This window comes from Phyllostomus hastatus, unplaced genomic scaffold (genome assembly GCF_019186645.2).
Source record: "Phyllostomus hastatus isolate PE091 unplaced genomic scaffold, TTU_PhHast_1.1 phas_scaffold_216, whole genome shotgun sequence".
Classification (NCBI taxonomy): domain Eukaryota; kingdom Metazoa; phylum Chordata; class Mammalia; order Chiroptera; family Phyllostomidae; genus Phyllostomus; species Phyllostomus hastatus.
Window position 1 is genome coordinate 2,669,963 of NW_025334018.1, and position 24,704 is coordinate 2,694,666.

The 24,704-nt window shown below is 49.0% G+C and overlaps 1 protein-coding gene across 1 annotated transcript; it reads right to left on the minus strand.

Annotated features, from left to right (window-relative positions):
* Positions 1-4,156: 4,156 nt before the first annotated feature.
* On the minus strand, positions 4,157-24,704 carry SEMA4A (semaphorin 4A). Its single transcript, XM_045817241.1, has 15 exons — positions 24,508-24,704; positions 23,542-23,709; positions 21,617-21,777; positions 20,270-20,329; positions 19,913-20,011; positions 19,575-19,680; positions 18,639-18,755; positions 18,136-18,260; positions 17,807-17,973; positions 16,614-16,767; positions 11,167-11,347; positions 9,359-9,477; positions 9,108-9,265; positions 5,869-5,969; positions 4,157-5,470 (listed from the first exon to the last, which is right to left on the minus strand). The coding sequence occupies exons 2-15, from the start codon at positions 23,678-23,680 to the stop codon at positions 4,878-4,880; spliced, it is 2,280 nt and encodes a 759-aa protein (XP_045673197.1). The 5' UTR covers positions 23,681-23,709; positions 24,508-24,704; the 3' UTR covers positions 4,157-4,877.

Consider the following 24,704-nt stretch of genomic DNA (forward strand, 5'->3'; position numbering starts at 1 on the left):
AGGTGTGTATGGAGGAGCTGGTGGCAAAGCATGCTATCCCAAGGAGTTTTAGTTTTTCATTTTGAATAATGAAAAGCCATTTGGAGTTTTAGGCTAACTTTTTTCTTAGTAAGCTCCCCTTGGCCCTGACCAGAGAAGGTGCATGAAAATGGGAGTAGGAAGAGATGGGGTTTGGCTATGGTTGTCAGTGAAGTGGCCTGGGACTGCTGGGACAGGGAGAGCTCAGAAATGTCACGGAGCGGGAGGAGGAGGAGATGGGACTGGTGGCCCACTGAATGTAAAGGGGGGGGGAGAGAAGAAATGTGGGATGGGCCCCATGCTGCTTCACTGCAATGTGATTGACTAGCATGGGGAACAGGGAGGAGAAGCAGGTTTGGAGGAGAGGATAAATTCAGTTTGGGACATGTTGCATTAGACGTGCCTATGAAGTATCTAGGTGGGGAAAACCAGTAGCTACAGGGGAAGCAAGAAACCTGAGCTAGCAAGACACTGTCCTACCCAGCTCTGACTGTGGCCACCCTGGCCCACGGCTGGACTGTGAGCTCCGCGCTGGCAGGAAGCAGTTCTTATTCAGGTGCCTCCCCAGCGGTCTAGGCCAGGTTCTAAACCATAGCAGGTACTGAGTGCATATCTGCTGATGAGCAAATAAATGAATGGGCACCCTTAATAACAGGTGAAAGTGGAAGCAATAGGCATGGAAGACATCGATATGTATGTATGTATGTATGTATGTATGTATATATGTATTTATATTATGACCTGTAATTTCTTTAAAATATTTTATTTATTTATTTATTTTTAGAGAGAGGGGAAGTGAGGGAGAAACAGAGGGAGAGAAACATCTATGTGTGGTTGCCTCTTGTGTTCTTCCCACTGGGGACCTGGCAGGAAACCCAGGCATGTGCCCTGACTGGGAATCGAACTGGAGACCCTTCAGTTTGCGGAATGATGCCCCACCCACTGAACCACACCAGCCAGGGCTAATTTTTTTTATCATTGTTCAATTACAAGTGGCTCCCTTTCTCCCCCATTACTCTCCCCTGCCCTGCCCACCCCTCACCACATTTAGTCTCCCCCTGACACCTGACATTTGTCTCCAAGGGGAATTTTAAAGGGAGATAAGGGAAGAGGAGCACTTGGATCTTTTTTTTTTTTTTACATCTCTTATTGGTGTGGCTCAGTTGGTTGGGCGTCGTTCTGCAAAGCAAAGGGTTGCAGGTTCAGTCCCTGGTTGGGATGCATAGACAGGCGACCAGTTGACGTTTCTCTCCTTCTCTTTCTCCATTCCTTCCCCTCCCCTCTCTCTCTAAAAATAAGTAAATAAACTCTTAATGAAAGAGAAGAGGAGCCCTTGGAAGAAATGAGAAGCAGTGGCCAGCAAGGTAGGAAGGTGGCAAGAGCACTGCAACCAGAGGCCAAAGGAAAAGAGTGACCAGGAAAATCTGTCACCAATTTTAAAGCCTGCAGAGAGGCCACATGAGACTGACCAAGGCTTTCCTCTCATAAAAGGTAAGCACTTCCTAAGGCCCCCTTTGCTGTAGCATAGTGCCCCTCACCGAAGGCTGTGGAGACGAGGCTGCTATACTCCTGTCCCCAGACTGCTAACAGTCAGCAGGGGTTCTCTCTGCACATGTGCTGTCCACTCTGTGTCTTACACTCATATGGTTGGGTCCAAGTGCTTCGTGAGTGATACAGATGGTGAGTGCTGGGGAAACAAAGTGTTAGGGAAGAGTAATCAGCCGGCACTGGGGCAGACTGGGAAGATGGCACAGAGGAAGCAGTCTCTAAATCGTATTTGAGAGAGAAATGAGGAAAAAGTACACTTCAGAGTGACGTTGGGAGAAGGCAGAGAAGGGGAAGAGGTCTACACTGGGCAGTGAGAGATCCACAATGATTAAATCAGAAAGAGCTGACTTCCCTGGCCAGCATGGCTCAGCTGGTTGGGCGTCACCCTGAAAACCAAAAGGTCACTGGGTCAATTATCGGTCAGGGCACATGCCTAGATTACAGGATCTGTGCTCTGTCCCCATTGGGACACTTGCAGAAGGCAGAAGACAACCAATGTTTCTCCTTCATATTGATGTTTCTCTCCCTCTCTTTCTCCCTCCCTTCTGCTCTCTCTAAAATAAAGTAAAAAAAAAAAAATTAAAGATTTTATTTATTCAGTTTTAGAGAGAGGGGAAGGGAAGGAGAGAGGGAGAGAAACATCAATGTGTGGTTGCCTCTTGCACACCCCCAGGGGACCTGGCCCGCAACCCAGGCATGTGCCCCAACTGGGAATCGAACTGGTGACCCCTTGGTTTGCAAGCCAGCGCTCAGTCCACTGAGCCACACCAGTAAGGACGAATTCTTTTTTTTTAAAGAGCTTCCTGTGCATTCGTTCCATCCGAGAGGTGAAGAAGTTGATGTGCAGACTGGGAAGCCTGTGTGAGTCTACAGCAGATGGAGGCTCCAGGAGCCCAGTCCTGACCCAGTGCCCTTTCCATTGCCCCACGCTGCCCCACTGCCCTTGGCTTTGAGGTCAGCAGCGGGGCCACTGGAGAGGAAGTCTGGAAAGGGTACTTGAAAAGTGAAGGCCAGGCCTCAGGGTAAGATCTAGCAGGGAAGAAAGAAAGGACTAGAGGAACCAAATAGCTCCAATAAAGGAGCCACAGCAGACGCAGTGTGGACGAGAGCTCTGCACACCCACATTTACTGCAGCATATTCACAACAGCAAAACATGAAACGGCCCCGATGCTCATCAGCAGACGAATGGATTTAAAAAATTGTGGTGTATATAGATAAGGGAAACCTCAAATTCAACCTCGAAAGGCAACAAAATCCTATCACATGCTACAATGTGGATAAACCTTGAGGACATTACAGTGAGTGAAATAGGCCAGTCACAGAAGGGCAATCATAGTGTGTGATTCCACTTACATGGAGTACCTCAAGTAGTCCAACCATAGAGAGCAGGGTGTTGGTTGTCGGGAGCTGGGAGGAAGGGGGCTCGGGGGTTGCTGTTTGGGGGACTCAGACTTTCAGCTTCGAGGGATGAAAAAGTTCTAGAGATTCATTCCACAACAATGTGGATATAGTTAACACTACTGAACTGTACTCTTAAAGTGGTTAAGAGGATACATTTCATAGTGTGTGCTTTTTATCTCAATTAAAAATTGAAAAAACAAAAACAAAAAGAAGGAAACATAGTAGAAGAGAGTTGTGAGGAGATTTGAGTGGCCAAGGTATGAAGTCTGCGTAGAAGTCAAGGTCAGTTAGGGTTTATGGGTAACTGTGGAGTCATTTGAGTGGAGAAGTGGGGGGAAAGTCAGATCACAGGGGATTAAGGAGGAGGAGGGGGACACTGGGAGTGGGGTGGGGCGGGCAGCCGCACAGACCCTCTCTGGTATTTGGTGGTGCCGGGAAAGAGAGAGCAAGCAGGGGTGGGGGGCACAGATTCAAAGACTGGAGTTGGGGAAGGTCATTGTTTTGTTTTTTTTTCCTACAGAGAACACCTGGCACAGCTGGGGATGGAAGAGGGGAGGGTAAGCTGAGGGAGTGGTAACGTGAAGGGCAATGCTGGGGGTCTTTGCAGAGAGAAGGGGGAAATGCACTGGTAGTCGTGGTTGGGAGAGGGACGTGCGCCTCTGTGAAAGGTGGGGGAGGGGGAAGGTGGTGTGTGGGAATGGAGAGAGCACAGTTTGTCGAATACTGGAAGGGTGTGGCCAGGATAGGGGCCGTTGCATGGTCTTTCTATGAATTCAGTCCACCAAGAGTTGAAACCAACTGCTGCAGTGGGGCAGGGGGGCAGAGCTGGAATCACAAGGAATGTGGGAGAGCTGGGGACAGCAAGAGCAGGGCTGCAGCAGGGACACCTGCCAAATCATCACCCAGAGATGGGCGAGGTGCTGCCTGGCCAGCAGACACAGGCTGAAGCTGGTCAAGGCAGAGCATTGGACTGAAAGACAAAGTCTGAGACACTCTCTAGCAACTGCCCAAGTGGAGGAAAGGGCTGTTGGGCTGGTTCAGGGTGGAGCTGGCAGGGCAGCAGAGTTCTAGGGTACAATCAGCTCACAAACTTGGCCCTCCTCCCACCGATGTCCTCCACGTCTGCTCCCCTTACATCTTGCAGTCCTCTGCTGGAGAACTCTGCTCTGACAAAAGCAGCACCAGTCATAAGCTTTGTCTTTTTAATAAAAAATAAACTGTCTGTGACAAGCAGTTTTCTGAATCCCAAAGCAAAGGAAACGGGAGAGGACAGAGGTCAAAGGGTCAGCCAGGGTAAAGTCTCAGATTACCCCTGTCGTTCCAGTTGGGCCAGAAGGGATCACAACCTCCACCAACTGAAGCAAAAAGGAAGGTGGTCAGACTTCAGGAAAACCTCCCAGGGCGTCAGTGGCACACAGTTGATAATGGAAGCAGGAAAGGGCAGCTCCCTGCAGAGCCCTAAAGATCCCTGGGAGACAGGAGTGTTGGAGTCCAAGGTGGTAGCTGCTATCAGAGTGGAGTCTCCAGGTGCGGCACACTATCTTATGGTTGTTCAGATGTTTGGTGTTCATTACCATAGGATCCTGGAACAGCATGTTTCTGGAGGTCCTGGAATGGCCAGAACTGAAGCATCCTCTCTAGGTCCTATCATAGCCTCGGTCCAGGTCTGGAGCAGCTCCCCTTGAGAACCCATGTGCTTTGTAGAAGGGAATTCCATAGGTCAGCCAGCAACTGTGCCCAGGCCTGCTGAATGCTATTGGTGGCACAGAGGCAATGAAGCTACTCTCACAGGAGGAAGGTGATCTTTTGTGCTACTCCCACACTGGTCAGGTCTGCAGTGCTCCAGGCTTCCCAATCAGCATGGCTAGGTGCCATGTCCTCCCCCACAGCCCCAGTGTGTGTCCAGAGTTTAAGCCACCTCGGCGCCCAGGTGGTTGTTGTCAGCATCCACATCACTGGCAGAGGTCCTGCATTCGTTGGGAAATTGGAGGTGCTGCTCCCGGCTCAATGGAGCCTTCTCTCCCGGGGGCTTGGTCTCATAGCCCTGTACCTTGCCCCGGCCTCGGAGTGCCCCCAGTGGGGACACGAGGAGGAAGATGAGGGCTCCTGAAAGCACTAAGGCAAACAGCACAGTGACAGTGAGGAAGTGGGGCCAGTAGGACCGCTGGGCAGCCATGGCAGCCCCGCCACCAATCCTGGTCAGTGCGGCCTCCACACGCTCTCGGGGAATGCCTGCCAGTTCAGGGTCCAGGGCCAGGGGATGATCCTGATTGTCCACCCAGTACGAGACCACAGGGTATGAGAAGCTGTTCTCAGTGGCCCAGCACTGGTAGAGACCCCCCACCCCATCCCGCAGTAGTAGCAAGAGGGAGCCATTGCAGACCATGGAAGAGGCTTCTGGGACTGTCGCTTTCCTGTGACTCCAGTGGTAAGAGGCCAGTGCTGAAAGGTGGGGGCAAGGGAGCTCCAGGATAGAGTTGGGGACAGCCAGGACCTCCTTAACTGTAGGTGAAGAAACAGGAGAAAAGGTTAAAGGATTTGGGGAATAAGAAAGGCAGGAGAGTGTCTCTACCCTACATTTAGACTCCAGTGAACATCTCCAATCTCCACTTCAACTCTCAAACTCAACTCTGACCCCTCCTCTATCTCCATTCTGGACCCAAAACTAACTTCCAGCCCATCTGACTCCAACTCTGACGCTGAAACCAACTTTACCCTCAATCCTAAATCCCAACTTAGAACTCCTACCCCTCTCCCAACAGCCAGGACCCAAATCATCCCAACTCGGGGTGTTTAGGTTTCAAGCCAGGCAGGTGCTGGGGAAAGACATTGAGGCAAGAATGCCTACCCTTGCCCAGAAGTCCCCCGAGCTTTTGCACTTCCCCTGATCCCACACTCACTGATTTGAGGGCGACTCTGAGGCTGGAGGCTCCTGCCAATGGGGCCATTGGCACACGCCCACTGTGGGTTCCCTCTCTCCAGGTCCTGCCTCCAGGACTCCCTGAGAAGGCAAGAAAATAAAAAATCATCCCTTCAAACAGAGCAGAGAGGAAGCAGTGGGGAAGAAGGCGGGCAGAGTGTGCAGGAGGGATAGAGACGGGGTCACAAGATAGAACAGAGAGGAGGAGAGAACCAGGATGCTGGGGCAGCTTCTAAAGTTCTGAGTGAAACCCCATCCTTGGAGGAGCTCACAAAGGAGTGGGGATGTTGAAAGGAATGTTTCAGACTTCTGGTCAAGATGGAGGAGTAGGTAGATATACTGTGTGCCTTCTCACACAACCAAAAGAAGGACAACAACAAATTAAAAACAACAACAACCAGAACTGACAGAAAATCCAACTGTATGGAAGTCTGACAACCAAGGAGTTAAAGAAGAAACATTCATCCAGAACTGTTGGAGGGGTGGAGACCGACAGCCAAGCAGAGAGGACTTGCAGCAAAGTGGTGACTGGAGAACCAGGAGGTCCCACATTCGTGGGCAGATAAGCTGGGAGGAACAACTGGGAAGCGAGACAGATCGCACAATCCAGGGCCCCAGCTCAGAGAAAGAAAGCCTCAAACCACTGATTGAAAACACCTGTGGTAGCCCTGGCTGGCGGAGCTCAGTGGATTGAGCACGGGCTGTGAACCAAAGTGTCTCAGGTTCGATTCCCAGTCAGGGCACATGCCTGGTTTGCAAGCCATGGCCCCCAGTAACCACTCATTGATGTTTCTCTCTCTCTTTCTCCCTCCCTTCTCTCTCTAAAAATAAATGAAAATAAAAATCTTTTAAAAAAAAAGAAAACACCTGTGGGGGCTGAGGCAGCAGTGGGAGAGACTCCCAGCCTCACAGGAAAGTTCTTTGGAGAGACCCACAGGGTCCTAAAATGTACACAAGCCCACCCACGTGAGAATCAGCACCAAAAGGGCCCAATTTGCTTGTGGGAAGCAGGGGAAGTGATTGAAATCCAGCAGAGAGCAGAGCAAGCACCATTGTTCCCTCTCGGACCCCCCCCCCCCGACACATATAGCACCACAACCCAGCGACTGGGTTGCCCTGCCCTGGTGAACACCTTGAGGCTCCGCCCCTTACTACATAACAGGTGCGCTGAGACAAAAAAAAAAAAAATGACCCAAATGAAAGAACAGATCAAAGCTCAAAAAAAAATACAACTAAGCAATGAAGAGACAGCCAACTTGTTAGATGCAGAGTTCAAAACAATGGTAATCAGGATACTCACAGAAATGATTATGGTCACAAATACAGGAAAAAGTGAAGGCTATGAAAAATGAAATAAAGGAAAATGTACAGGGAACCAACAGTGACGGGAAGGAAACCAGGACTCAAATCAATGGTTTGGACCAGAAAAAAGAGATAAACATTCAACCAGAATAGAATGAAGAAACAAGAATTAAAAAATATGAGGAGAGGCCTAGGAACCTTCAGGACAACTTTAAAAGTTCTAACATACGAATCATAGGGGTGTCAGAAGGAGAAGAGGAAGAGCAAGAAATTGAAGACTTATTTGAAAAAATAATGAAGAAGAACTTCCCCAATTAAACAAAGGAAATAGCCTTCCAGGAAGTCCAGGAAGCTCAGAGAGAACCAAAGAAGTTGGACCCAAGGAAGCACACACCAAGGCACATCATAATTACATTAGCCAAGATTAAAGTTAAGCAGAGAATCTTAAAAGCAGCAAGAGAAAAGGAGACAGTTACCAACAAAGGAGTTCCCATCAGATTGTCAGCTAATTTCTCAAAAGAGACCTTGCAGGCAGGAAGGGACTGGAAAAGAAGTATTTAAAGTCATGAAAGGCAAAGATCCACATCCAAAATTGCTCTATCCAGCAAAGCTATCATTTAGAATGGAAGGGCAGATAAAGTGCTTCCCAGATAAGGTCAAGTTAAAGGAGTTCATCATCACCAAGCCCTTATTACATGAAATGTTAAAGGGATTTATCTAAGAAAAAGAAGATAAAAAATATGAACTGTAAAATGACAACAGACTCACAATTATTAACAACCACACCTAAAACAAAAACAAAACAAAGCAAACAACTAGAACAGGAACAGAACCACAGAAATGGAGATCACATGGAGGGTTATCAATGGGGGAGTGGGAGGAGGAGAGAAGGGGAAAAGGTACAGAGAACAAGTAGCATAAACGGTAGGTAGAAAATAGACAGGGGGAGTTTAAGAATAGTATAGGAAATGTGGAAGCCAAAGAACTTATATGTATGACCTATGGGTATGAACTAAAGGGGGAGGAATGTGGGTGGGAGGGAGTGTGCAGAGTGGAGGGGAATAAAGGGGGGGGGGAAATGGGACAACTGTAATAGCGTAATCAATAAAATATGTTATTTTTTAAAAGCAGCAAGAGAAAAGGAGACAGTTACCTAAAAAGGAGTTCCCTTAAGACTATCAGCTGATTTCTCCAAAGAAGCCTTGCAGACAGGAAGGGGCTGGAAAGGAGTATTCAAAGTCATGAAAGGCAAAGATCTACATCCAAGATTACTCTATCCAGCAAAGCTATCATTTAGAATGGGAGGGCAGGTAAAATGCTTCCCAGATAAGGTCAAGTTAAAGGAGTTCATCATCACCAAGCCCTTATTATGGAGATGTTAGAGGGACTTATCTAAGAAAAAAATAAAAAATATGAACAGTATAATGACAACAAATTCACAATCATCAACAACCAAACCTGAAAACAAACAAACAAACAAACAAATAAAACTAAGCAAACAACTAGAACAGGAACAGAATCACAGAAATGGAGATCACATGGAGAGTTATCAGCAGGGAAGGGGAGAGGGCGAATTGGGGGAAAGGTACAGGGAATTAGAAGTATAAATGATATGTACAAAATAGGGGGAGGTTAAGAATAGTATAGGAAATGGAGAAGCCAAAGAACTTATATGTACAACCCATGGACATGAACTAAAGGGGGAGGAGTGCAGGTGGGAGGGTGTGTGAAGGGCAGAGGGGAATAAAGAGGGGAGAAATGGGACAACTGTAATAGTATAAACAATAAAATATATTTTAAAATAATAATAAATAAATTTTTAAAAGAAAGGAATGTCTCAGTAGCCCGTAGAGAAAGGAATACAGGAACACAAGCCAGGTAGAAAGGGCCCTGGTGCCATCCAGGACTGGCACTCACGGGATGGAGGTGGGCAGGAGGCGGCAGGTTCCAGACTCAGGGTCCCAGGCACAGTGGGGGTCCCGGGCAAGGACACAGTCCACACAGCTCTCATAGACACTACAGTTGGCTCGAGGAATCCTCAAGACACCTCCTGAAAAGCCTGCAAACAGTGCACCCTAGAAGAGAGATGGAGAGTGTCAGGGTGCTCCCACCATACCTAGCAAGAACCCAGCACCCTAGGTCTGCTCCATTAGAAGGTCTCTTTTTACCTGGGTCAGGGCCAGCTCCAGATTTTGAACAGGTTCAGGGTCAGGGAACAGCTGGATCTCCTCTACCAGATAAGCTCTGCTGCCCCCACTCACCACAGCCTTGTGCAGGAACCCTGTGGCTGTAGGGAGACAGAGCGAGCTGCAATTGTCTCACCTCTTCCACAGACCCCTCCTCTCTCCCTCCCTGACTCCACAGCTGTCAGGAAGCTCTTTCTGAAGTGTCACACACACTGGATGCATATCTGTCAGGCCATTTCCTTCTGTGCCAGAGAGATGGAGTGCTCTTATAAATAGCTTAAAATCGCCACCCCTCTGTCCTCCCTTTGTACCACCTGATGAAACTCTGTCCCTGAAAGGACCCAACTGTCCACATTCTCCGTGGACATGGGGCAGTCGAAAGCTGAGTACTCCTGTGGAAAATCACATCACCAGCCTCCCTCACCTCCATCAAGTGTTTCTACTCAGAGACATTTCATTGAGGTGTATTCTGACTACCCTTTAAAAATTTCACCCTGGACAGTGTGGCTCAGTGGATTGAGTGCTGGCCTGCAGAGGTCACTGGTTTGACTCCCAGTCAGGGCACGTGCCTGGGTTGCTGGCCGGATCCCCCTGGTTGGGGGTGTGTGAGAGACAGGTGCTCAATGTTTCTCTTCCACTCTTTCTTCCCTCCCTTACCCTCTCTCTAAAAATAAATAAAACATTAAAAAATTGTTTTCAACCACCCTGACTGGCATTCATGATCCCCCCTCATGTTCAAATAATTTTCTAATCTCATAACATCTGACATTATTGACTTGGTATGTGTAATGTCTATCTCCCTGCACTCCACAAGGACAAGTTTTCTGTCTCTTTTGTTCTCTACTGTATGCCCTGTAAATGCACGACTGATATGGTGCCTAGTAACAGGTCCTAAAAGAATGAACAAACCTGGGAGGTTTCTTCCACTAAAACTCAAAGTCATCCACCTCATCAGGTCCTCAATATATCTCCTTGGCAATCTTCTACATTCTCCTGCGACTCTCTCCTTCTTTCCACAATGGCTATTTGAATCCACCCCTCTCTCCTCAAACCTCCCACCGTTTCCACCCCTATCCCCACATCACGACCTGTGTTCTCCTACTTCATAGAGAACACAAAAGCCATCACATAAAAGCTCCTTCTGCTTCCTGGCCACCCTCCAGGCTATACCTCTCCCCAGTCTTACTCCTCTTCTACTCCTGCTCCCACCCCTGCAGAAGGGCTGGCCCTCCTCCCTTCACAGGCAGTCGCTCCATCTGTGTCCTGGAATCTGGCTTCTTGCTCCCTCTGCAACTTCACCTGCCAGTTACCCCCTTGCCTGCCCATCTGTCACCAACTCCCTCACTATTGGATCCTGACACTCTTTCCCATATTTAAAAAGAGAATACTGGCTGGACCCCCTACCCTCCTCTGGTCACCCTCCTTCCTTTCCTCCCTCCTCAGCCAAGCCTCCTGAAGAAATGATCTCTGCACTTGCTGTGTCCAGCTCCCCTCTCCCCATTCACTCTTCACCTCTCTAACATGGCTGCTCCCAAAAGATAAACAGCTCTTGCTGAGGCCACCAAAGTCCTTCTGCGTGTCTCCCCAATCAGACTGAAAGCTCAGAAAAGGTAGCAACTGGGCTGCTTTGTTCCCTCACTGTATTTTCAGAGCCTGGCAGGATGCCAGGCACATAGGCACATAGTAGGTGCTCAAAAACATTTGTTGAATAAATGCATTGGTGAATGAACTCAAAGATTTCCCTCCTCTTCTCTAGTTCCCTGAGGGATGTCCTGGAGTCCTTCACTCACCGGTACCCAGGTACATAACCACATGGCTCTTCCCATTCAGGCTCTGGATTGCCTCCACTGCAAGTCGTGTGTACTCCACACCCGACTTCACCAGCAGGGGCGTTCCCACCACCTGTTCATCCATCAGGAAGTGGTCCTTCATGAAGGTCAAGGCTTTATCGGAGGGGGGGCCCACTGAGCACTAAAGGGGAAAAAGGCAGACCAGATCAGCTTTCCCCTTCCTATAAGCTCGCCCATTGCCTCTTCCCTCCCTTCTTCCCCCTCTGCTAATCTCTGTTGCCTCCTTCCTTCAGGGCAGTCCTCATCTCCAGATGGTGGTTAAAGTTCAGACTCTGGAGCTGCCTGGCTTTGAATTCCAGCCTCTGTGTGCCTGAGATTCCTTAACAGTAAAATGGGCACATTACCAATACATGATAGGGTTGCTGTGAGGATGAACAGTAAAATACATGACAACTAGATCAGTGATTGGCATGAATAAAGGACTCAATAAATGTTAGCTATTATGACTTTCCTCCTTCTCCTCACCTTCATCAAGGATGCCTGGCAGCCAGCAGGAAGCAGGGTGAGGGCCCTTTGCAGTCAAGGGCCCTGTTTTACTCATGTCTATAGCCCCAGGCTTAGCGCTAACCAGGACATGGCACAGAATTGGTGCCCAATAAATGTTTGCTGAGTCAGTGATTAAGTGAAAGATGTCACATAAAGGGGTGGTGTAGCAGGGAGTGTTTCTTATCAAGGTTTTGCATGAACTTGCTGCGTGACTCTGGGAGAGTTTCTTCTCCATTCTGGGCTTCCTTTTCTCATACATAACATGAGGGGTTGAACTGGCTGTTCTCTGAGGCCCTGCCAACACCAGCGTGCTGGAGCTCCTGGGGTGCCCGTCTTATGATCTTTAGTCAGGATCCTTGCCCTTCAGGCCCAAGAACACTGTCTTAGGGCCAACCCCAACACTGTCGCCTACAAGCTGTGTCCTCAAACAAGTTACCCTGCCTCTATGAGCTTCAATTTCTTCACCTGTAAAGTAAGATAATACCATCTATGTCTCATTTTGGTGCCAGAATAAGCATATGCACCTATTCTTGCCTCCTCCCAAAGGGATTTTTTTTGTAAGGCAAACCTACAGGGATGGGGAGAACAGGAGAGGAGGCAAAAGCCCCACATTTTGGAAGCTGGAAAACAAGTGAACAAATAGTAAAAATCTTAGCAGGAAAAAAAGTCCTCTTAAGATGGCCCTGAGTTAACCAAAACTATCTGATTTACAAGACAGTTTCTAAAGTTCATGAATTAGTGGCCCCAGTCACCTCTGGAAGTGGGGTGAAAGGGGAGCTGAATAAAGAGAATTATTGGAAAATCTGTTTATCTCTGGCCAGTGTGGCTCAGTGGATTGAGTGCCAGCCTGTAAACCAGAAGGTTGCTGGTTTGATTCCTGGTCAGAGCACATGCCTGGGTTGCAGGCCAGGTCCTCAGCTGGGAGTGTGTGAGAGGCAACCCATCTGTGTTTCTCTTTACACATCAATATTTCTCTCCCTTTCTCCCTCCCTTCCCCCTCTCTGAAAAAGAAAAAAAGAAAAAGAAAAAGAAAATTTGCTTAAAAGCAGGTAGATCTCCTCCCAGCCCCAACCACCCCAGTGGTCATCTGTTCCACACCCTGGTTCAAGACTGGAGGTTTATTCCCTGGACAGAAGACAGCAGGCACAGCTGGGGAGGGACGCCACAAGAAAGCAGGGGTGGGGTGGGAGTTGGGGGGGTTAAGGGCGGGTAGGCACAGTACAGGCTGAGACTTTTCCCCACACCCAATCCCCTTCCTGATACCTCTTGGTGCCCTGACACCAGGAACCAGACCATCTCCCTCCAAGCAGAAGACTAGAAGGGTCTCCTCTGGGGACACTGACTAAAGGTCCCAGAGGAAAGTCTTAAAGATACTAACATTGAAGGTCCCCAACAAAACTGCCCAGCTACACCATCCACAGTAAAGTTACAGTGGAGCTCAAGTTGCCAAGTCACACCCATGGGCACAGAGTTTCCAAACAGCTTCCTGGTCCCCTGCTCTTAAATATGTGCAGATAGCCAAGGATTACCAGACACGTGAGCAAATCCATGAACATAAAAGAGAACCAAACAAACAAATAGGGAAAATGAACAAAAACAAACTTAAGAGGACACAGACACGATTTGGAGAAAAGAAACCTTTGCATCAAAGTATCATTACTATCATGAGAAAGATAAGTGAAGACAGTATACCCACAAGACAAGAACGTAATGCTACAGAAAGAGGAGCAGGCTATGACTTCAAGAGGACAACTGGACATCACGAATGTCCTCAAGGAAGAGCACACTGCCATGACGAAGCAGTCTCCCCGCCCCGCTCCGACTTCGATCTGATCACGTCTCTAGACCCAACCACCAGTTTACAGAGAAGGCTTGCATCCCACCACGGGGATGCAAAGTTGTCAGATCCAGACTGGAAAACTCCACATGACAAATAAATTGCAAGAGAAAAAATGAAGGTAGAAAAGGAACACCTAGATTAAAAGAGACTTAAACAACCAATCCAAATTTATAGATCTTATTTAGGTTTTGACTCAAGAAACAAACTATGTTTAAAAAATCTCTTATGATATTTTATAAGGTTATTAGAAATTTGAAATTAAATGCATATTATATTAAGGAGTTAAGTTTTTGCTGTGATAATGGTACTATAGGTAGTTTTTAAAGCCCTATATTTTGGAGATACAAAGCAGAGAAAAAAACCTTCTGACATTAGAATGGCACTTCATGAGGGAAGGGACTTGTTTCATTCACTGCTCTACCCTGGGTGCCTAGACCAGTAAGCGGCCTCAAAAAATATTTGTTGGATGAAATAGGAGGAACTAGTTCAAGAAAACTTCTTAGAACTGAAAGAACTAAATTTCCAGTCTGGAGGGGCAAATTTAATGTCCAGCACAATAAGTGAACAGAGATTCACCAAGGTGCAATAGTGTGAAATTTCAGAACAGCTAGGGACAAAAAAAAAAGAAAAAAAAAAAGAAAAAGAAAAAGGCCCTAGACTCCTGTGAGGGCAAATCAGGTGACAGCCGGAGAGTTAGGGATTGGAATAGCTTGGGACTTCTCAACAGCAGCACTGGAAGCTAGAAGATAATAGAGCAAGCCTTCAAAGTTTTTTGTTTCTTTGTCTGTTTAAGATTTTATTTATTTATGTATTTATTTATTTATTTATTTCTAAAGAGAGGGGAAGGGAGGGAGAAAGAGAGGGAGAGAAACATTAATATGTGGTTGTCTCTCATGTGCCCCCCAGGGGCGGCCTGGTCCACAGCCCAAGTATGTGCTCTGACTGGGAATCAAACTGGAGACCTTTCAGTTTGTGGGGTGATGCCCGACCCACTGAGCCACACCAGCCAGGGCAAGTCTTCAAAAATTTTTAAGGAAGATTATTTCTAGTCTAGAAGTATAGGTACCCAGCCATCCTATCAAATGTGAAAGTATTATAGAATAAAGACATTTTCAGACATTCAAGTTCTCAAAAGACTTGACCACCAAGTATCTCTATCTAGGAATCTACAGAGACTATCCTCACAAAAGAAGAAAGAAGAAGAAGAAGAAGTCATGAGGTGCAAGAAACATGAGATCAGCACAAGAAAGAGGCAAAGGGAATGCCCATTATGATGAGAAAGGGAGATTCCAGAATGGCAGCGGAGCACAGATGCAGACGCACCCCCTGACTAGACTGCGCCGTCTAGGCTGCAGGAGGCTGGAAGGAACTCCAGGAAGATGAAATTATCTTTAGAAGGGATTCAGGTAATTTGGTAAGAGTTTGGGGTTAGCTGCTGTCTGTAGTAGCTACTCTGTATCTCACTAATAAGCTTTCACTAAAAAAAAACCCCAAAAAACAAAAAACCACACACACACATTTGGGGTTAAAGATAAGAGCTTAGAATTCAAAGTGAGCAAAGAAACACCAACATAATTAGTAACCCCAGGGAAAATAAAAATTTATGTGCCCTGGCTGGCATAGCTCAGTGGATTGAGCTCGGGCTGCGAACCAAAGCATCACAGGTTCGATTCCCAGTCAGGGCACATGCCTGGGTTGCAGGTCACAGCCCCCAGCAACCACACATTGATGTTTCTCTCTTTCTCCCTCCCTTCCCTGTCTAAAAATAAATAAATAAAATCTTTTAAAATTAAAAAAAAAGAAAATAAAAATTTATGCAAGAGGAAAAGTAATCATGGTTTTACTACTTGGCTGATTTGTGAATAATAAGACTTATAATATGAATATTGATCTAACAAAATTACTGTAAAACTGTGCTGGCTGGGTGCACTGGAATGTTGGTAAGGCAGCTCTGGAGTGAGGGGTTGGAGGAAGCCCCGATTTGCAGTGTTTGCTGAATTCCATGGTTTATACTCTCACATGGTTGATTCCAAGTTACCGATGTAATGTTACTGGACATAAATTTGGGAAGGGATGTGCAAAGAGTTGCTAGTTGCTGTAAACCAGCTGTAACGTACCACTGGGTGAGGGAACACAAATTAAATCCTTGCCTTCCAGAATGGAAATTCAATAGATACTGCCTGAAACCAAAATATCAAGATGTAACAATAACCATGGCCTTAGTGGACTGAGGACCTGACTGTGAAGCAAAAGGTTGCTGGTTCGATCCCCAGTCAGGGTACATACCTGGGTTGTGGGCCAGGTCCCTACTAGGGGGTATGTGAGTGGCAACCACACATTGATGTTTTCCTCCCTCCCTTCCCCTCTCTCTAAAAATAAATAAAATGTTTTTTAAAATAAATAAATAAAAAGATATAACAATAAAAATATATTATTTAGGATTGCTAAAAGAACTGAAATTGGTTTTCTCTAGAAAGGGAAAAGTGGAGGGTAGGGAATAGGGCTGTTCTTTTTGTAACCAACAATGTAAATCTGTATGGTTCTTTAAATGGTGTACATATACAACTCTGATCAAAAAACAAAAGTGACTGCGAACTAAAGCATCGCAGGTTCGATTCCCAGTCAGGGCACATGGCTGCGTTGCAGGCCACGGCCCCCAGCAACCGCACATTTATGTTTCTCTCTCTCTCTCTTTCTCCCTCCCTTCCCTCTCTAAAAATAAATAAATAAAATCTTAAAAAAAAACAAAAGTGGAATGAGAAATGCAAGTGAAGATGCCCAACACAGTCCCCGGCACAGCCAACGCTCCCTGGTTTCCTCAGTGTGAGACCCGGGGGTTGTGTTGTACTGAGCTGGATGGAAGGGGCTACGGTGTGTGTAGGACAGGGCGGGACCCCTGTGGAACCTGGGTAGGTGGACCAGATGGGACTGGAGGCGGTGGAGGGGAGCATTCATATTACTGGGCATTGATTGTGCCGTGATAAGTACTTTGATAAATGCATTATGTGTGCGTCTCTGTGGGGAAGGAAGGGCTTTGCCCAGGGTGGGGGGTGGTACTCACACTGCCTGGCCGAGGACTGATATCATCAGGGACCCTGCGAGTAGTCCACCGTGAGGTCTCTTTGTTCAGCGCCTTGAAGTTTCCCTCAAAGACACGCTTAATGTCTTTGAGAGAGAAGGCACAGACAGCGGAGCTCCTGGTCCCTCCAACCTGCCTGGAAACAGTCAGGGGGGACATTGTGATCTCCTTTACTATATCAGGAAGCTACTCCTCTAGCCCTGGCCCACCCTTGGTGAAAAACCCCAGGAGGGCAGGAATGTGGAGGGCTGGGCCAGCCTCCAGCTGCCTCTCCTTCCTCTAGCTATGGTGGTTAGGGCTAGGAGGGCCCACTAGCCCACCTTAGCGTCCTCAGTGTGATTGTCCTTAAAGAGAATTAACTGGGGCTCAGGTCCTGGGGTTATAGCTATGGGAAGGGCAGTGTACCATTTCCTGACAGACTCCAGAAGAAGTCCTCCTCCTTTAGGTCCCCGGATTCCTGGTCCTCAGAGAATGAACCAGAGCCTGACTACAAGAGTATTTTTGTTCCTGCAGCCCTGGTCTATGGAAACAGGTGTGACTTTCTTGTTCTCACTGACTTAACTGTGGCGCACACCATGCTCTAAGTTCTGGATGTCGTAGATACCAGACCTCGCTTACACCAGACCTTTGGGCTGACGCATTTTCAGTAGGTCTCTAACATGCTGTGGAGCCAGACCACAGCAAATCAGTTAGTCTTTCTTAGCCTCCAAGTAACGGCTACATGTTTTATCTTAAGATGCTGATGGTGTTTCCCTCCTTGCTCTGGCCATTAGGAAGTTTAGAGCTAAATATGTGACTGGAATCCAGGGACCATACAAATGCCAAGCATTTGTGATGTGTTGATCTTGGCTTCTCTTATTCCCCTTTTATTCCCATTTCCCTATTGGTATTATTTTATTTGTTTATTTATTTTTTTAAATGGTTGTGTTTTTCAAGCTGCCTCCTATCCTTTTTGGAACCAGGCAGGATTATAAACTATTAAGAACCTCTCTGAGCTTTATTTTTCCCAGCTACATGAAGAGCATAAATCGAATTCCTAGGAGGTGGTGAGGATCTGTGCTCCACTCACATCCTTTCCTAGCCTTCACCCCGCCCACCCGTGGCGACCCAGGGCAGCGATCCGTGCTGGTCTCAGACCCCGCATTCAGCCCCCAAGTTCTCGCTCAGGAGCTCACCACTGAGAGGTGAAGACTGCGTAGACTTGGGGATCGGTGGAGTCCGGCAGCAGGACGGCGTGGCGGATGACGTTGAAGGGCAGCTGACCCCGCTGGGAGCATAGCAACTGGGCCTTGAGAAAGGTGGTCCACTTCTTCTGCAGAAGCTTTTCACCGCCGGTGTCGTTCTAGGAACCAGGCAGAGTCAGGGACCCGCGGTGCTCCACGTGTCCCCTCCCCCTAACCCGCCTTTTCCCTCTACCATTGGGCTCTGGGCTCTGAGCCCCGCCTCTGCCATCTCCCCATTGGCTCCTCCACAGTCAGCCCCGCCTCCCACCCAGGGGACAGACCTTGCAGACTCTGGCCACCCGGGACGTGCGGAGCTTGTCGAAGAACTCAAATTCGCTGGCTGTCTCCTCAAAGAAGAAGTAGACGACCTGAGTAGAAGGGATGGCTGCCACAAAGGAGGCGTCCGCTGCGGCGGGGTTTGGGGGGGGGAGGCAGATAGGCTTAAGGACTGAGCACCTGGATGTCCTAGGTTTTTTTCCCTTGATGAAAACTCTTAAGTTGGCTCTGGAGGCCAGGAGACTGGATGCCTCGGGTCCCACAGCTGATAGAGGGTAGCCGTGGTATGAGGGTGAGGGGAAGGGGACTGGTACTTCTTTATTTAGGTAAGATGAAATCTTCATGAGGACGGGAGCTTTGTCTCCTTCCTTGTTCTATCCCCACCGACTAACAGTACTGCCTTGAACGCAATTTGCCTGTAGTACATGAGAGTTGAATTGCCAGGTCTGCGGGACACGGGGAAAGAGAAGAGGACCAGACCTGTGCTGGGTGGGGCTCGAGTTCTTACATTGCAGCCAGCGGAGGAAATTATCCGTTTTGAGGACAGGCTGGGACCCTAGCGTGCGGATCAGGATGGACTCACTGCCCAGGAAGTTGTTCATGGTGCCAGAATAGAGCATCCCATCTGGTGGGGAAGGAGGCATAGACTTCATCAGTTGGCAGGTGCCTTGCCCCCTCAGACCTGCCTGTCTGGGGCCAGCATGCACATCAGTCTCATTTGTTCTACACCTTCCTGTGGACCCTCAAAGCCCAGCTCGCAGTCCTCACTGAGCACCACTTTTAGGTCCTTCTGCCCGTAGGAAATGGCCAACCCGCCTGGCCTTTTGTGTTTGGGCACTTTCCCAGCCCTTTTCTGGCTACTCCCCAACACACCCAGCTGAACCACTTGCCAAGTAGAATCACTCACTGTTCCTCTGCCTCACTGTGTCTTCTGCTTCCACACTTTGGGTCCCACCCTTCTCTTCCCACCCTTCTCTTCCTGGAACACCTTCCCCTCCCATCTACCTGTCTTTCAAGGTCCCACTCAAAAGCCAAAGGCCACCTCCTCCAAGAAGCCTGGTTGGGAAGTCTGTCATGGTTTGTGTCCGGGAGGGCTCAGGGCTGATTTCTTCTCTGTAACCCCTACAAGTTGTCAGCACAATGTCTGGCCTACCACAGGAAGTGTTCACGTAGTGCCCATTTGTTGAACAATTGAATGAATCTTTTCCTGCCCCTCCTGACTCTATGAATCTCTCCACAGCCATTTCTCTTCCCCTACTTTGTAGCAGCTTCAGCAGGAGCTGGTGGGTAGAGTGCCTGATTCTTCCTCTGATCTTGTGCTTTGAGCTCCCTGGCTGTCCCTCCCTCAGTCCCCTGCCTTCCAGAAAACTCCGTCAGATTCCATATGTCACAGAGTGACCTGGGAAAGCAGATGTTGGGATGGACCAGGGAACCTGATACTTACCTACCAAGACAGCTGTGTGCCTATGGGAAGGGCCAAAGGGGCTTTGGCCTTTCCCCTCCACAACCTTGTCCTCCAAGATTGGCAAAAGGCGGGAGTTTTGGAGTTCCTATTGTGGAGAGAGGATGGGACACTAGAATGCCAGGGCCTCATGTCTGGAAAACAAGGGGTATTGAGGGAGGAAGGGAAAGGAACATAGGGGGGAAATTTGTCTGGGACCAGGAAACTCCCAAGAGTTCTGCATCTGAAAGACCAGAGGTTTCCAGAGCTGCAGAAGATGGGCTGGGAGTCGACATGAAGAGGGAGGCTTAGGACCGACAGCGGGGTGCCAAGTAACTCACAATGAAGGTACAGGCAGGGCTGAAGGCGAAGGTGCCACAGGCATAGAGGTGGGTGGCATTGAGAGAGACCAGGACTCGAATATAGTTGAAACACTGTGTCTGAAAGAGATAGAGAATTCAGGCCTCTAGATCAGTTGCCCTAAACTCCTGGGCCCCCCAAACTCCAAAGCTCCCTTATTTCCTAGTGGGGAGAAGAGCTAGGCAATGCTGAGGTGGTCTGCATATGTCTTCATAGAACATGATGCAGGCAGTAATCATTAAAGCAAGCAGTCTCTGCTGCCTGCCCCACTGGAGGTGATGGTCTGGGGTCACCAGGGTTCTCTATTCAAGGGCCCTTATATCCCCACCTCTGCTTACCTCATTGCTCTTCTTAAAGGCACATTCACTCTTTTTTTTGTCACTGGCCGGCCAGGGTATCTGAAGAAGAGAGATGAAAGGAGGGATATGAGGGGTATGAGGTGTTCACCTCTAGCTTTGACTTGCCACCCCCTCCTTGGCTCTGGTGTGATATCACAGCATGCCTGGTGGTTAGTGGCCTACTGATGGGCTATAATAACATCAGTTGGTGACCAGAACTACTACTTTGGTGATACTATTATTCATTAAGATCAGCTCCATGCCAGAACATGACCTGTAGAATCAGACCTGAGTTTCAGTCTAGGCTCAGACATTTATCAATTATTTGATCTTGGTCAATTCCATAGGCTTCTGGAGGCACAATTAAGTGGCATATGTAAAGCACCTAAGGCAATGCATGGTGTACAAAGCAGCAGTTGTCAAACCACACATTTCCTACAAAAATGGTTAAACATACCAGTTCCTGCATCACACCTCAGAAAATGTGCATTTTTAACCAGTATGCATGTGTGAGCCCACAGACCACACTGATCAACATGGACTGTGGAGACACTACCTAATCACCAGCTCCCTCCCTCCCTCCCTCCCTCCCCTTTTTCCGTCCTTCTCCCTTTCTCCCTCACATTGTTGCCATTAGCAGGGTGAGTAAAATTTACCACGGAAGCTTCAGTGATTCCTATCAGTGGGTGGATATCACATTATTGATACAATTTGAATCAATGTTTCTCTCATGTGTCAATATTTTCCATCATAGCCATTTTAGCAATTAATATTATTCAACTAGTGATCATGACACCAATGAACAGTGAGGCCACTATAGTATTTCTGGTCTGTTATATGAACCAGACATACATAAAAAGAGTTGCTGATTATTGCTGAATGCAGTTGACCCTTGAACAACATGGGAGTTAGGGGCACCAACCCCTCTGTACAGCGAAAAATCCACGTATAAGTTTTAACTCCCCCAAACTTCACTATAGTTGCCCCTCAGTATCCATGGGGTATTGGCCCCAGGACTCCCATGGACGCTCAAGTCCCTACATGCAATAAAGAAGGGCAGGACAGCGCATACTGTCCTCCTTCTGCGTCCAGGGTCCCCAACTGGGGACTGAAAATGCTGGTGGAATTCAAGGATGGGAAAGCCTGGAATACAAAGGGCCAACTGTATATTAATTTTTAAAAATCTACATATGAGGGGACCTGCATAGTTCAAGCCCATGTTGTTCAAAGGTCAACTGTATAAATAAAAGAATTTGGGCAATTATTCCCCCATAGGCTGTCCAGGCACAGGATGCTGCTGGCCCCTCCTCACTTCCAGCCCACTCCCTTGATCCCAGGCCTCCTCACCATGCTCTTTAGCTTTGGCACACCTGGATCCTGGATATTCAAGGCCAGAATGGCTTCTCGGGCCCCCACATAGAGAGTGCCTCCATCACCACTCAAGAGCAGAGTGTCAAAGTCCTGGAGGTGCTTCTGGTGGAAGAGGCTGAGAGCCCTGCGTCCATCCCCTGTGGAGTGGCGGTGAGAAGGTGTGAGTGAGGAGGAGCTGCTGGGGGGCAGCTGCCTCCTCCTGATTGCTGAGCAGCTGATTACTGACATAAAAGTGGGGGAAGGGAAAGGTTTGCAGAGTATGCTCCCCAGGTCTTGGCGGCTGGACCCATCCTTCCTCAGCAAGCCGCCCCTTCACTCCCGCCCTGCTGATAGCCACAGGACCTTTGTGTGCTGAGCCCACAAAAGAGAGGAGAGGCAGCCAAAGACTGGGCTATGACAGCCTGGGGCCAGGGGAGGGTGGCCCATACCTGAGAGACAGACAAAGGGACAGGATTTAAAGTGAGGCATGAGGAATGCTCTTCCGGGCCTGGGGGCTGCGTTAGGGGAAGGATCGGGGGTCCTCACTGGCAGGGGTGCAGAAGGCATATAGACAGACAGGACAGTGTTGGCAGCCACCAGCAGGATGGCTAGACACAGACTAAACTGCATGTCTGAGTGGGTGGCAGGGTCCCACTCACCTACCCCACTTCCTTCCTCTCCTCTACTGCAGGAAATTTCCACCCCTAGAATCACTGCCATAGGCTGAACAGAAAGAAAAGATCTTTCTTCAGAGGCCCCATGGGCATGCCTGGATGTCACCTGGACAGGAGACATGAGCCTAGGTGGCTCATCGAGGTCCTCTCTATCACCTTGGTGCAGCGATGGGGTATGTGTGTTTTCCTGCCCCACTGGCCATCAGCGAGGGGGAAGGAGCTCCTCAAACCCTCTCTCATGGGCACATCTGTACTTTGCACCAGTTAGAGGCCTGACAGCTAATTATTACCTCTGAAGTCTCAGAGCCTTAGACAAGACCAGCAGGAGGAGTTGGGAGAGTGTGTGGCAAAGCTCTGGAAGACCTGGCCTCCTCCACAACTGTGCAAACCCCTCTGTTAGGGAAGAACCACCCTGTAGCATGACTGTCTGATTGCTCTTTGGCTTCCCCTCAGGACTACAGGCACCTGCAGCGCAGGAGCTGAGTCTTGATTACGTTGGTAATCCCAGCACCCAACACAGAGCCGGCCTCTCCATCAATGGGCAACATTCATTTCCTTTACCACAATGCCCCAGAAAGATGCTAAATACCCAGGATCCCCTGCCCCTACTACTCCCACAGGGTCCGTGTCCATCCTTGAACCTTCTTCCTGGAGGTGAGAGGACCAGCAGTGCCACAGCCTCAGTAAGAAAGCAGCCAAGCTGTGCCCACAGGGTCCTGGGGCCTGCAATCCAGTGGGTCACCCTAAGTTCCCATATCCCTGGTGTCCATTGTACTGGACACAGCACTGTCCAGCATGATCTGTGTGGTCATAGACCTGGAGCGTCCTGAGTCACCAGGACCACAGATGATTTTCTAGCATGGGCCTTGGCTTTGAGGGCACCTAGGGGCATGAAAGCAGTTTCAGGTTTTAGGTGCCCAGTGTGACGTTGGTGACATTTAAGGAGGGAAAAGAAACCCACCAGTTTTGGAGAACCAGAAGGAGTGATGCCCTGGCCTCTCTTCTCTCTTTCCTTAATCTTCACCCCAAGTGGTTTCATCTCTCACTTCTCTCTGTCTCAGTCTGAACTTCTATTTCTGTCTGTCTGTCTATCTCTCTCCGAGGCCATCTATCTCTCCCTAACATATCTCTCTGTTTCTCCAAGTCTGTTTTTCTCCCCCTCCCCTCATTCTTCTCTCCTTCCTCCACACCCCCCTGCCCCCAGCTCGCTGTCGCCATCCCCATACTTCCTGGCCACCGAACACTTACCTGCATAGTATCGGACCCTGGGCACGGGCCCCTGCCCACCGCCCCCTGTTGTCGTTGTTGGCAGCAGCAGGAGGAGCACTTGGAAGAGGAAAAGGCCGAGAAGGCTCCATGGGTCCAGGCCCAGGGCTGGTAGGGCCATGCTCAGCCAGAGGCTGTCACCAGATGGCTCTTAGAAAACAGGCACAGGGGCAGTCTCTGAGTTAACAGTTCTTACCACATCCCCCCACTAGGGACCAATCAGAGAGCCCCAGGCAGCAGAAGTACATAAGGGGAGGGTGTTAGGGAAGGGGACAGTTTCCTCTCCAGAAGGCCCTGGGAAGTCTCACTTCCATCATCCTCACAGGCCTCAGCCTGTGGCCTCACTCTCCCCTCTGGGTAGGAGTCCGGTTGTTCCCCATCCTGCCCTTCTGATCTCTTTTCACAATAGCCCAGCTCTGCCTTTTCTCACCTTACTCTCAGGGAAGTCCTACTTGCTGTCTACTCTTTGTCTGCCTTCTTCCCATCACCAAGAGCCCAAACCATTGCCTGGCCCCAGGCAGGAGACTTTCCGGAAGACAGATTCCTATGCTCAAATATAAATTCCTCAGACCTGACTCTCCTGGCTCTTTTGGATCATTCGGATGCCCTGTCTCTCACATTTACCCCTCTCCTGTGAAGACCCACGCAGGCACAGGTCTGAATCAGCTGCTCTGACCTTGCCCCAACCCCAGCTGGGCTTGGGTCTTTGATGCTCAGGCCTGCTCGGCCCTCTTCTTGTAGGGAGGCCATGAGACTGCAGCCCACCAAACCTGGCTAAGAGCATTGCCTGGGAAGTGGCCCGGGGCAGGCTGTGGCAGCTGTCTCCCGGCCTCTGCAGCTCCCACCCTCTCTCTGGACTCTGTGCTGCTGCTGTCTGTCTCCTTAGGTCTCCAGATAAACTTCTCCCCAGGACCGCTGACCCCTAGCCACCCGTCTTATCTCACCTACCCTTGAGCCAGCCACGGTGTCTGGACTCTCGGACGGAGGTGCCATCCAAAAGCAAGAAGGTGAGTGGGGGTTCCAGGCCCCAGAGGCAGGGGACAGAGGCTCAGCCCGGCTGGGCCAGGAGTGAGACCCTCCAGCTACCCATCGTGCCAAAGCTAGCACTGGGAGTTCTGGGCAAGGGAAACCAGAATTTCCACCTC